Source organism: Mobula birostris, chromosome 12 (assembly GCF_030028105.1).
Source record: "Mobula birostris isolate sMobBir1 chromosome 12, sMobBir1.hap1, whole genome shotgun sequence".
In the NCBI taxonomy this organism is placed as follows: Eukaryota; Metazoa; Chordata; class Chondrichthyes; order Myliobatiformes; family Myliobatidae; genus Mobula; species Mobula birostris.
In genome coordinates, this window is record NC_092381.1 from 87,399,496 (window position 1) to 87,412,718 (window position 13,223).

At 42.3% G+C, this 13,223-nt stretch overlaps 1 protein-coding gene across 1 annotated transcript in view; it reads right to left on the reverse strand.

Moving 5' to 3' along the window:
* lhx4 (LIM homeobox 4) overlaps positions 1 to 5,748 on the reverse strand; it is an 84,008-nt gene extending 78,260 nt beyond the window's left edge. The window contains exons 1-2 of the mRNA XM_072274751.1: positions 5,673 to 5,748; positions 3,430 to 3,601 (exon numbers count right to left, since the gene is read on the reverse strand). Coding sequence (XP_072130852.1) covers positions 3,430 to 3,601; positions 5,673 to 5,748 — 248 coding nt within the window. The remainder of the gene's footprint in view (positions 1 to 3,429; positions 3,602 to 5,672) is intronic.
* Between the last annotated feature and the right edge of the window lie 7,475 nt (positions 5,749 to 13,223).

The following is a 13,223-nucleotide window of genomic DNA, read 5'->3' on the forward strand; positions in this document are numbered from 1 at the left end:
ACCCATCTAATCTTGCCCACAGTTCACGCCTCTCGTGCGGCTCACATGTTGTCCACTTTGCATTGTACCTGCACATTTACCAGTCCTCCTCTTTCATTTCAAAGTTTCATCCTAACTGAGAATCTATGCTAGAAGGGACATTCAGTAGAGTTAGTGGTGTTTCATTTGACGGAAATACGGGTTTTTCAATCACTCTAACCAGATAATATCTGATTGTCAAACCTTCATATCTGCCGGGCTTCGCGTGCCTGCTGTCAATTCAACAAAGTCACAGCTTGTTTAATTTTCTCTCTCAGGTTCTTTTGAATCCATTATCAGTTACAAGCAGTTGAAACTCGGCAGAAAAATAACATGAATATAAATTCGTTTTATTTTATCATCCGAGATACAAGCATTAGATTTACTTTTGTTCTGATTTATTAAAAAAATCAAGAGTGTGCTTATGCTATTTGGTTCAGAGGAGAAATGTCGGGCGGCAGGTCTCCTGACTTCAGTGCGGAACGAACTATATATAATTCTGGTTGGAAATTAGCGAATAAAGGCACAATTTGAATTTAAAAAGTACAGTATATAGTAGTTACTTCAGATTGCAACCTCTATATTTTCGTTCGCTTAGCAGTTAAACGCAAGGCTTTTAGTTCTTCATGTTAAATTAACCAAAATGTTTCTAGTATCTAATCGCGTCAAGCGGGTGTGCTTCGGAAAGCCATTTCTGCTAACACAAGATTTGACCGTGAAAGCCAATTAAAACTCAAACTCAGATCGCTTAACATTCCAATTGTAAACAATGATCTGACACCACGACCTATTAAAGATGCGTGCAATTTAGCGGTCAGGTAAAGTGAAATAATATAATTCTCTGTGCTAGTTTAACAATAGTTGCAAAACACCCAGGTTTACCACAACTTGCCAAATTTAATAATCATTTCGATTTTAAAACATTCCAAATTAAACTCTATAATGCAACATTCCGAATTACAGAGCAGTCCTGTTTCAAACCCCTTAACGGTCTGTAAAGAAACCACAAAATCTGCATAAATACCGACAATGACTTAAACAAAGGTTTGACAATGTAAACAACAGGGATTCTGCCGATGCTGGAAATTCAATGTACCGACTTCTCTTCCGTTCATTTTAAGTGGAAAGAATGGTCTATGAATCCTGGCCCTATTTACGGGTAAACTGCGTATGTTAATTTACAACGCGCGCTTGTAAAACATGTACTTATTTTACATGCACATTATTGCGCACAATCTCAACCAGAGGTCGGCATTTTGGGCTTCGATGAGTGTGAACAGATGTTGTTTCACGAGGTGATTAAAGGCTCGGATTTTCGGTGTAATACGGTGGCAAACACGCAGAAGTTAATCTTCAGTATTTGGGTCAACATAAAGCATTGGAGAAAGAAAGAGGAGAGAGACAGAGAGAGGACAAAAAAAGAGAACTCCAGAACGGCTAGTGCAACTTCACTTGTAAAAAACAAACCCAGCAATCACAGAATTTTATAAATGGTTGCATTAACTGCAAATTGAAGGAATGTGTTTGTACACAGCAATTCCTAACATAGGGGTCCCGCTGTAAAAATCACTACGCTTCTTAAGCATCTGCTAACATTTTTTTTTCGTTCGTTTTTTCGGATCTTCGATGCCATGAACGCCTTTCTTTTATTAACATTGGACGCTTTGTTTCTTCCACACACTCACAATGCGCGATATGTTTCCTTATTTTATAAACAGATCGCCTAAATACAGCTAGCTGCATTTGAAGACAGAAATCTAAACTATAATGTAATCTTTATATCTATATACATTACTATATCGACGTGTATATCTGTTACTTTCTGCGTGTTTACTTTATTGCAATATCACTTACAGTAAAGCACGTGTCCAGTACAATGAACTGTTGTATTCTAGCAGAAATATTAATTCAATTCTAGGTATGTGGCCATGCACGAAGTAACTTCTGCCAAGGCTAAAACATTAACAGGCAGCCTGCGACCATTATCTCTCAAGCACTCAGCCCGGTTTCGGTGCTTCCTCGCTAAGGATAAAGGCGGCAGGCTTGCAAATCTACTACAGTCTTTATTTACGGGAGGTTAATTGTGCCACAACGACAAGTATATCTACTGTTTGGCCCGGCAGTGTCCCTCCAGCAACAGCCAACATTAGAGAAGGCCCAGAGGAGGACGAGGGACCCCAGACTCAACCGATTACTCCCTTAAACTAATGGTTGATTGCACTAAATTCTAGGCACAGAATATTTACACAATTGTCTTCATAATATTTGTACGACTGGTCTGGAAATATTAACACAAAGCATCTCATAACCATTTGTAATGTAACAAACAGAATCTCCGCCTCAAGAAGTGCCAGTTGCTCTCTCTTTGTGGCTCCCCTGCATGCTAACTCCAGTCTTAACTATTCACAAATCTTGCTCATACCACGGAAGAAGAAAGCCCTTCTTTCGCTCTGACAGGTCATATTCCGCCCCCTTTGTTGTGGGTTGTTTAACCAAACCCGCCCCTCCTTAACTATCCCATCTAACACCATTCTTGATGTTTTGTTTCGGGTTTTCCAACTGAACGAATTTACACGAAGCAGAATGTCGCCCACACACACACATCACTGTTACTGACTATAATTGCAAACTGGTGCGATTTGCCCCAGGAACAACTACGCTGCTTTGATCCGAAGCATGCTTGCAACAGGGCTCCTCACTATAAACACAAGGATCAATATCTATTTTGGCATTTTTAAAATATTCAAATAGTGATTCAAATTTAGAACAGCAGAATTTCTAAGGGATGAAGACCATTTGTTTCTGTCGGCGCACGGATGCTGCCTGACCTGCTGAATTTTCCCGACATTTTCTACTCTTTAAAACAATTACTGGCACCTTCTTTACAACCGGCGCTAACACTGGAAAAGTCGTATGAAACCACGCCGCTGCGATCAAAGTAAGGGCGTGTTTGAAACAAGATTGGTGCGTGGGTTTAAAAGGACAATTATCCATATTTCTAAGTAGCGACTAACGAGTCAATGGGGTGGGTCTGGTGGCAGGAATATCAGGTATCACGACGAGTGCCCCTGGGCATCACTACCGTAAATGAACAATAATAACTTTGCCTGATCCAGCAATAATGTAGAGGTGATATTTAAACCAGGACGTTGTTTGTTAAAATCGCGCTGTTTGTTTTGTTACTAATCACGAACTCCGTAACCCGCGGTGCTTTAGGGCATGGAAAGTGCCATGTATGAAAGTGGGCATGACTTGTTTCTCCTGAAGGAGGAGGGCACGGACAATCCCGCGGCTGTGGCGGAGGCGGACACTGCTGTTTATTACATTGGTTTCTCCACCCCCTTCCCCCAAACCATGCAGGACTGAAACCATTCCTTCCCTTACCCATTTGTAAACCCAAGTGTGACTCACTTGAAGAAGTCTTCCTTGCAATAGACGTTGCCAGCCCTGGAGAAGCACTTGTCGGCCAGCTGGACTTGACAGTCGGCACATTTCAGGCACTTGCTGTGCCAAGATCGTTCCAGGACCTTCAGGATGAACTTATCCAGTATGTGCTGATTGCAGCCGGCACACAGCGGGATCTCTACAAAGCAGAGGGAGAGAATTCAACAAGCCGAAAGAGATTCAGAAGCTGTGCGAGTGGGATGAATCAAATGCCGGATCGGGGAGAAAACAAGTGGGAATGCATAAACCTAAAACACTCAGGTGTAAAGATGCCTTAGCGTAAAATAATAAACATTTTTGCAAGAAGACCACAGTCAACCAAATAGACCGTAAAATAGCTATATAGATTTTCAAGCGAAATTTCTGTATTCAATGGTTACAATTAAAAAGCTGGTCTGAACTATAGAATAAAGGTATACTTGGCTTCTGATTTAAGAAAGTCAGCGAACGAACAGAATAATGTTGGCGTGGAAGTACAATAATATCGAGACTATGTTCAACCCTCTGAAATACTTCGCTGTTGCAATTTCTAATTTAAGTATTTTAATTATAAACTTACAGCAATTAAACATACAGTGCAGCATGTTATATATAAAATGCTTTCAAATATACAGAGCAAAGGACATGAAGATTCAATGAGAAATGAAAAGAGGAAAAAATGCAGGATATGCCTCCATTAATCCTGAACGCGAGAATAAAGGTGTTTACAATGTCCGGTAGTTCATTCCTAACTCCCCCACGCTTAAATAGAGTGTCAATCAGGTATAAATTGTCCTGGACTTCAACAGCTATTGTGTTCCTATAATTTTAAAATAACAAGGGGTGAGATGGTCCTAAACGATGTAAATCGGTAGTAGGATCAACGCTATGAATGGGAAGTATTTGATGGCTTTGTATCAATGTATTCATTCTGTGTACGGCCAGCGCCAGGGATATCGTTTCGGAAGAACATGCGTTAACCGAAATAAATGCTTTGAGATTTCACATACTGTTTTCAGCGTTTCATAACGGAACTGGTTATACATTTCTCAAATGGACGAGTGTCCAGAGCTTTGAATAAGTTTAACCTAACACCAAATCTGTTCCATTTTGTTGACATGGGACAGGTGCCGCTGAGAGTTGGCAACTGCGTTGACATAAACAAAAACACATTGCTGCCTTGCCCTGCTCATTGCGAGGGAGCAACGTTGCCTTTTCAATGGAATCCAGGGTTAAATGGATAAACTTCGGCAGCAAATAGTAAATACCTATTTCCATCCACTAGGTACCTGTAATTGAAAACCCAACCAGCTGATACCCTGCAACCCTGCAGTGAGATTTTGTTTTACTTATTCCTTAAAAATGATAAGAATCCCCCTATAATGGTAGATTTTCTCAAGGAGGTCCGTTTTCAGATGGGGAATAGCTCATGACATTCCGAAGATATGAGAAAGGCCTAAGTGATACAATATTACATCTGAGAAGGCCTACAGATAAAACAGTTCAGACAATTTACTCGTGCTGTACCAGTATCTGGATCCGACAGGCTCGGCACCTCGCCATTCCTTTTAAATCTCCTGCCCCAATCACTGACTGTTGGCTGCTTGTTAAACATATTTCTTTGCCGACTCCATTAGCGGCTTCAGCAGATATGACGCTTTTTTTTTGCGGCGTTGCCTGACTGAACTTGGCTCCGACTTGACTGCACAGTGCGGAGAGCGCAGCCTCGTAAGTATATCTTAATCGCACTACCTTAATGCTGCAACATTATCGGTCCAACACGAGCGCTGTCAGTCCTATCGCTGGAAGTCGTACTTAATAACAGGTGATTTATGCGGTCGGAAGCCACAGTTAAATAAACCATACTACCTCTCACCCTTTTCAGCATTCTCAATATAAAGTTGTAACTCACGCCCTTTCACTGCACAGATCTGTATCACGTTTCCCGTCAATAATAGACATCATGACCAATCGTTTGGGCCTTATTAGCACCGCAGTCTAGAAATACATTAAAATTGCTTGTTTTGCGGTTCGTCGCTCGTCATTTTTCCCTCTGGTATATCCTTCTACTAGCCTCTCTTCCCCACTCGCCCCGTCCCCACCAAATCCGTGCACCCACCCTGGCCCAGTACCAACTCTCCTGCTCGCTTGGTTCTGGAATGTGTGGAACTGACAGGTAGGACGGTGGCGAAGTGGAGGGAGAAAGCGTCCTTGTTTGAAAGGTTCCTTACGTTGCACTGTGACTCCCAACAGCTCCTGAACTCCTTTCCCAGGACTCTCTGTGGCGACCGCCGCACTTTGCATCATTCTCAAACCGAAATTCTCCCCTCCCCCAACAGAGAACAGAAAAAATACATACAATAAAATAAATGTACACTATATAACTCCGGCCCGTGTTGCACGCCGATCCGTGTAGATATTAATAAATATATCTACTGCCTCGGTCGCTGGGGCTGATGCGGGATTCCCTACTCACTGACACATCCAAGATCGCTATCATACAGTCAGTCCAACACTTCATGACATCACCGACTCCCACCTGCCAATCAGGCACTGAGGATGCCCCCTTTGGAGGCGCGACTTTGCCATAAGCGGAGATAATTGGGCTTAGATGGGCGGGATCTCCATAAATAGGTGCGTCATTATAATCAATGCACCACCTCGGGTTCCTTTCACTCAGTGGAACTAATTAAAGCCGCAGTATACTTCGACGCACCATAAGATTCCACTCCCGAATTTTGGCACAGAAAGCATGGCCCTGTATTTATGGTTGTGGCAAAAGCAGGTAGCAGACCCGCGCCCATCATCCAATGTTTGTACCGTGTAGAATCGAGTTTTATGTTCTGAATACTGTCAGTCTGATCTAACGCCACTTTTTTCCCCCTGGTTTTAACAGTCACTGGACTGACCAAATAGTTAAATTCCACCAGCCTAGAAGGCAGCAGCACTGCCGATCCAATTGTGGCAGAAATATCTATGACAGTGATCTCTTTCCTTATTCCTATGGTTTACTTCCGTGGTATCGACATTTGACTGTCCCGTCTTCTTCCACTCCAGGCCGTTCACGTGTACTCCTTGTTTGTCCACTCTTGGCCAAGTTAGCCCTGAGATACCTTCTTCACATTTTCCAGATTCTCCACCTTTCCAGCAGCCGTAAAGTTCTGCCCCGTGCTGCCTCTTGTCATGCTTAATTGAATGTTTTAATGTTTCTTTTGTTCTTTAATGATCCAGTTGTGAAACATCTTTGGAGATGTCACTGCTTAGGGTTGTTGTTGGTCCGAAGGCATGAGCTCCACTTTCATAAGCATCGTGATTGTATTAATCTCTATCCGGATCTGCTGCACCTCTCTTGTCCATCCAAGTTTCACAATATACAAGCTCCCGGCACATTGCCTCTGCCCTTGCCATCAAGTCTGGCTCGCAGCTCAGTGTCTCAGCTAGAACCTCATTGAAGGCTTAACACCCTGTTGATCACAATCTGGTCCTATAGATACATATATAGTCTTGAAGGAGGGTCTCGGCCCAAAACGTCTGCTGTCTGTTCATTTCCATGGCTGCTGCCTGACCTGCTGAGTTCCTCGAGCATTTTGTATATGTTGCTAAAGATACATAATTGGTTCATCGCTGGGAACCTGTAGAGACTCAGGGTTACAAATGCACAGTTGCTTGAAATTGGCGCACAGGTAGACATGGTGATACTCACGCCTTCATCAAACTGGGTAATGAGTATAAGATTTGTTGCGGCTGGCTGTACACGACCTGAAATATTCCGCGCAGTTCTGTGATAAAGATAGCGACGTCGCAAAAAAAAAAAATATAAGGATGTTTCTGGGACTGGGGCGCTTGAATAATAAGATACTGGATACGCTGGAACTTCTCTCCGGAGCAAAGGAAGCCGAGATTTATAAAATCATGTAGGATCACCGATTAGGTGGCTGATCTTTTTCCCCAGGTAGGAGAGTCTAAATCTCGAGGGCATAGGTTTAAGGAGAGAAGGGAAAATTTTAAATTGGACCTGAGGGTTAGGTTTTTCCAATGGTGTGCTGGTTATGTGGAAGGAAGCAGCTCAGACTAGTACAGATTTACTCGTTAAAAGATATTTGGACAGGTAAGGTTATATACGGAAAGGTTTATATAAATGTGAGCCCAATGTAGGCAAATGGAACTAGCTCAGGAAGGCACATTGGTCTTCATGGATGAGATGGGCCGAAAAGCCGGTTTCCATGGTGCTGTAGAATTATATGGCAAGTCATATCTGTGCTCATCTTGGCAACATTACGCAACACTGCTTCTGCTTACGTCAAAAGCCAGTGTATGCCTTTGCTATCTCCGAACAACTATACCACCATCGGCCACAAACTGTAAGCATTTATATTCATTAGACTGAAGCCCACTGAGCTCCAAATACAGATCACTTGTCACGCCCATCTCCGCTTATATACATTCTTTCAACGTCCCTTTACCAATATCTGCAACATACCCCGGACTTCCCATTCACCACTACTCAGTCCTCCCAACAATCATCTTTCGCATCTCTTGTGCAACCTCCGATCCTCCGTTCCACTGCAATAAGCCACCCTTTGATCTGCTATAGGCTCCACATACCGGCATTTCCTTCTTCTCAATCTCTATATCCCCCCCCCCAAAACTCCCTATCAATCTGGAAAATCATTCACTCCATTGTCCCAACGTCTCACTACTTCACCGAGGTCCATTTTATTAAACATTGTGCTAATCGTCTTCTGATTTTTTGCACATTAAAGAAAGCATAGATATTTACAATGGATAGTAATGGTAATAAATTGATTTGCTATTTGGATGTAAATTCTCAGATTTATTCCTTGTTAAAAACTGTAAAAGTTGAGACCACTTACAAATTCAAATATTTCAAAAAGATAAGATTGTGCTTTGCTATCAGAGCATGATAGGGTCCATTTATTTTGGCTATCCACATAAACAATATAATCCGGCACACCCGGACAATTACTACTGCGAGATTATACAGTACATGCCGCATTAACAGTACCTGCAGACATTACCGAGAAATACTTTACAAATTAAGATATTGTACTTGATTTATATTCCTTTACAGTATCCGGATAGGTATTGCACTGGTTTGTATCAACCCAGGCACGTGTTTAATAATTAAGTTATCAACACTGAGAAGAATATAATGTTCAGAGAGAGTTCGAGTAATAGCAGAAATTTCATTGCCTTTAAAGCTGCAAAATGCAGTTGGACAGCTCTGATTGCGTTACTAATTTCGTGCTGCTGGGTTGAAATGATTTGCCTTCTATTTAAGGTTTGTTTCGCCCACCAGAAGACCACTGTGAGGTTCTAGCTCAGATCCTGTCTGGTAAGATCTGTAATTCCCACCCAACTTTTGGGCGGCACAGTGGCGCAGTGGTAGAGTTGCTGTTTCGCAGCACCAGAGACATCAGGTGCTCTCAGTGTGGAGTTTGGACGTTGTGACAGCGTGGGTTTCTCATATCTCAGAAATATTTGGATTGGTGTTAAGTGAGCGGTCGAATCGGGTGGGATTTGATGAAAACGTGGGGAGAATAATTTTTGATTTGGATTGGTCTAGGTCGAGTGAGAATGGGTGACTGACGGGATGAACGAAAGCTAATTACGGATTAAATTTAAAGTACTTGGCCAAAGGATTAGGGGTCAACTGGGGAATTATAGTTTTTCACCCAAAGTACAATTGGGGGTCTGGAAATCATCCGAAAGATGACAGAGATAGAGATCTTTAACAGTTAATAGATGCACGGAGGACCATTTGAAGACCTATAGCCTGCTGGGGCACAGGGCTAGAGCATGGAGGTGGTGCAGTTTAACCACTCACACCATCACAACGTGCAGGCTCCCCACAGACAACGGAACGATTGGTCGAATGTTTATCATATGCCCTAGTATATTCCAAGCATCATCCTTCCTCTGTTACATCTTTCAACTTCGAATCTCATGGCCAATCCAATCCAATGTGATATCTGCAATCAAACTGCAAATGTCTTCTATCATTGAAAACACTTCCTCCCTACCTACCCCTTACGTTTCTGCTGGTATCTTTAATTCCACACCACAAGTCTCCTCGACCATTGGCGAGCACAGTACACCCGGTAACAATCTCTTCTGTAATCCAGTCTCCGGTTCCTTTTTCAGTTCAGTCAACATTGCTTTTCTTCGATTGTCTTAATTTAATCCCACATTCCACCTTCTTGTCATACGCGTCAGCATGAGTCATTTTAATTCTCAATTTTTTGGATTGTCCCAACGCTTGCCCATTAACTATTCTAGTTTAAGAAACGCTCACAGCGCGAGTGGGCAAAATATATCTCGGATAATAAGGATGAATCCAGAAAATTAAGGAACATTATGCAGAGGTATTCAGTTTCATTTACATTTTGGTTAAACAGAGCGAACTGAGATGAGCTAACATTACCCCACAATTGGTATGCCGTGGAGAGATAGTTGCCAATAAAATACGCAATGCGGCAGGACAAAAATGAAGGTGGGATTTCAGGAAGTTAGATCAACGACCAACAAGAAGGGTGATTGTGAGCTGTGTTATTCAGTGTGTACACAGAAGCAATCGCAACCAAAGCCTCCAACCAAGACCTGACAATTCGGAGACCGGATTACAGAAGAGATTGATACCGGGTGTGCTGTGCTCGCCAATGGTCGAGGAGACCTGTGGTGTGGAATTAAAGATACCAGCAGAAACGTAAGGGGTAGATAAGGAGGAAGTGTTTTCAATGATAGAAGACATTTGCAGTTTGATTGCAGATATCACAATGGATTGGATTGGCCATGAGATTCGAAGTTGAAAGATGTAACAGAGGAAGGATGATGCTTGAAATGTACTAGGGCATACGATGAACATTCGACCAATCGTTCCGTTGTCTGTGGGGAGTCTGCAGGTTGTGATGGCGCGAGTGGTTAAGACCTGATAAATTGGCAAACCTTGTCGATCTCATCAAGATGCTAGCCATCTTAAAGGATTGGATTCCCAAATGGAAATCGACCGGGCGGCCTACCAAAGCCTTGGAATGTCAATAATGGAGCGAACGATTACATAAACAGAGGACTGTTTCATCAGTAATGTTGAACTATGGATGCTTTTCCCTTCCCCCTGAAATTTAAGTGTTGTCATTAACTTAGTATATATGGCGATGTTTGAGGCGTTCAGCTATGTAGTTCCCAAATACAGTTTGCTCGATATACAGAAGCTTTCGCAGGAGACCTTCCCATCACAATGTTTTTTTTTTGTATTCGCTTTATTGATGCGCGTTTCACAGAATTATACAGTATTGAGGTGGAAATAGGCCCATCCCGTTGGTGGTAATTCACTGGGTGGTTGCATCTATCTCAGTCTTCTCGCAAGAACATTATAATATTTCCATGCTAGGATATAGTACTGTGCAAATATATATATAGCTAGGGTGCCTAAGACTTTTGCTGAGCACTGTATTTGTCAACGTGGAGCGGAGAGCGAGTTTATAAATCTGGTGGGAGAAAAGGATGTTAGGAATGGCGAGGATGAGGTGCTGCGGTAGGGATGTCGGACAGGTGGCAGAGGAGTGCCAGGGTCGGGGGTTGGCATGGGTGCAGACACACCCAGCCCTGAGATACTAGGGAAGGTCATTTGATTCCAAACAATTGGTTTAATGATCATTATAGAATGTCTCTCTGATGCTTCTCGCTCTCCCCCCTCTCTCTTTCCCTTTTCCCAACCATGATTCCCCTCTCCCAGCCCCTTCGCACTCTCAGTCCACAGTAAAGACCTATAGCAAAATCAGGTTTAACAACACTCAGATATGCCATGAAATTTGTTTTTTTTTTCGGCAGTAGTATGGTGCAATACATAAATTTGCTACAGGATTATGCAAAGGTCTTAGGTGTACACACACACACACACACACACACACACACACACACACGTAGTGTCCCTAAGATTTTTGCACAGCACTGTATATCCCATCCCATTTGAAAGTTTCTGCTGATTCTCCGCCTCGAGTCCCCACAGGTCAGGACTCTTCATGTCAAGTACGTCTTCCTCATGTCTCCTCTTGCTGTCACACCAGTCAACTTAAGCCCACTTAACATCACTCGGTTCAGGAGCAACTGCGTTGCTAAGATCATCAGGTTCTTCGCACAGACAGTCCTGCTCAACCCTATCCCAAACATCAGCAAGTGTTCTCTAACTTACCCTACCTGCGCACTTGACAACAAATACCGCATGACTTGGCTCTACTGCCAACCGAACCATCTTCTCCTTATCTACCTTCATGATTTTAGTCCCTCAGAAAGACCTCCCCCTTAATCTTCTCTGCCCGCAGAAGTACAACTCCAATCTCTCCATGTTACGTGGTCACTCAATCCTCGCTCTATTCTGCTAATTCTCTTCTCTCTCCTTTCTGGCCTCACCAACTTGTGCACACAGTTGCATATAAATCTCCAGCTACGCTGTCTACGTGGCAAAAAAATGCACTTTTTCATTATGTTTATAAACTTGTACAAGAGTTTTTTTTGTTTGACTGGATCACATCTTAACTGTAATATTTAAAAAGGTGCATATCTTGGTCATCTGAAAAAAAAACAATGTGCTGGAGAAAACAAGTGTTTACGTTTTATGTCGAGATACTTTCAACATGTTGACACGCTGTGCTTTTCCGGCGTTTTCTGTTTTTGGTTTACATCATAATTCCTCGTGATCACACCAGCTACTTTTTCACTGAACCCCCAATCTGCTTTGGCACACCAAACTCTCTCGCAATGACTCCCATTTCACGTCCACTGAGAGTCGCTTCTCCATAACTATTGCTGGATGCCCACGCGGTTATTTCATGTATGTGATTCGATTTTTATTTTGGATTCCCAGTTTTGCATACAAAATTACATTATTCACCTCCATTGCTTTAATTACAGTGTGCACGAGACAGCTGCATTATTCAAATTTCCCACCGTAACGTTGGGTTTACAAGACTACTCCTGGAAGAAAAACTGCAGCATAAATCACCTGTAAGGAAAAGTCGCGAGGAACGTAAGAGAATTACCCAAGTCTACTACGTCCTTAACTATGCATATTTCTATCTTGCGATTTGCAGCTGATATAATAATATCGCGAGGACTCTCAACGCCAACTTTAATTTCAGCAACAAACTGATTCGTCTGTGTGGAGTTGTTACTTGTCTACGTATGCAAAGAAGAAATTCTTTATAAATCCGCTACCTTTGTTTTTTTAAATGAAATGCCATGAAGTTAAAATCTTTCAGTAATTGATATTCCTCTTTTGACTTTATCCAATCTTACAATGTTTCCCAAAATCGCCTCATTGTGCGGCCGTTAACTGCAGCCCAGATCAAAGGTACATATTCGCACTCGAGTCATTGCTACCTACAATCCCACGAAGGGTTTTTCATCCGAAAAGTTGACTGCTTCTCCTTCTACAGATGTTCCCTGCCCTGCTGAATCCAATTAAAACGTTCGGGTAGTATTTCAAATATCCTAAATAAATACGTTGGAATGGTGTGCGCTTGTGTAAATTGTAAAACTGTCCTCAAAAGGTGTGAATACTCAACAAAACAAATCCAGGGAGAATCTTTCACAGGCCTGCTTGTCCCACGTATTAAATCAGCGAAAGAATTGATTTCCATTGAATTCATTGATCGTTCGTCAGAATGAAACACAATCGATAAAGTATCTAGCAAAGATTAATTTGGAAACATATTATAGAAAAATCAATCTGGGAGATGCTGAGAGTTTCAAGGATGAACCGC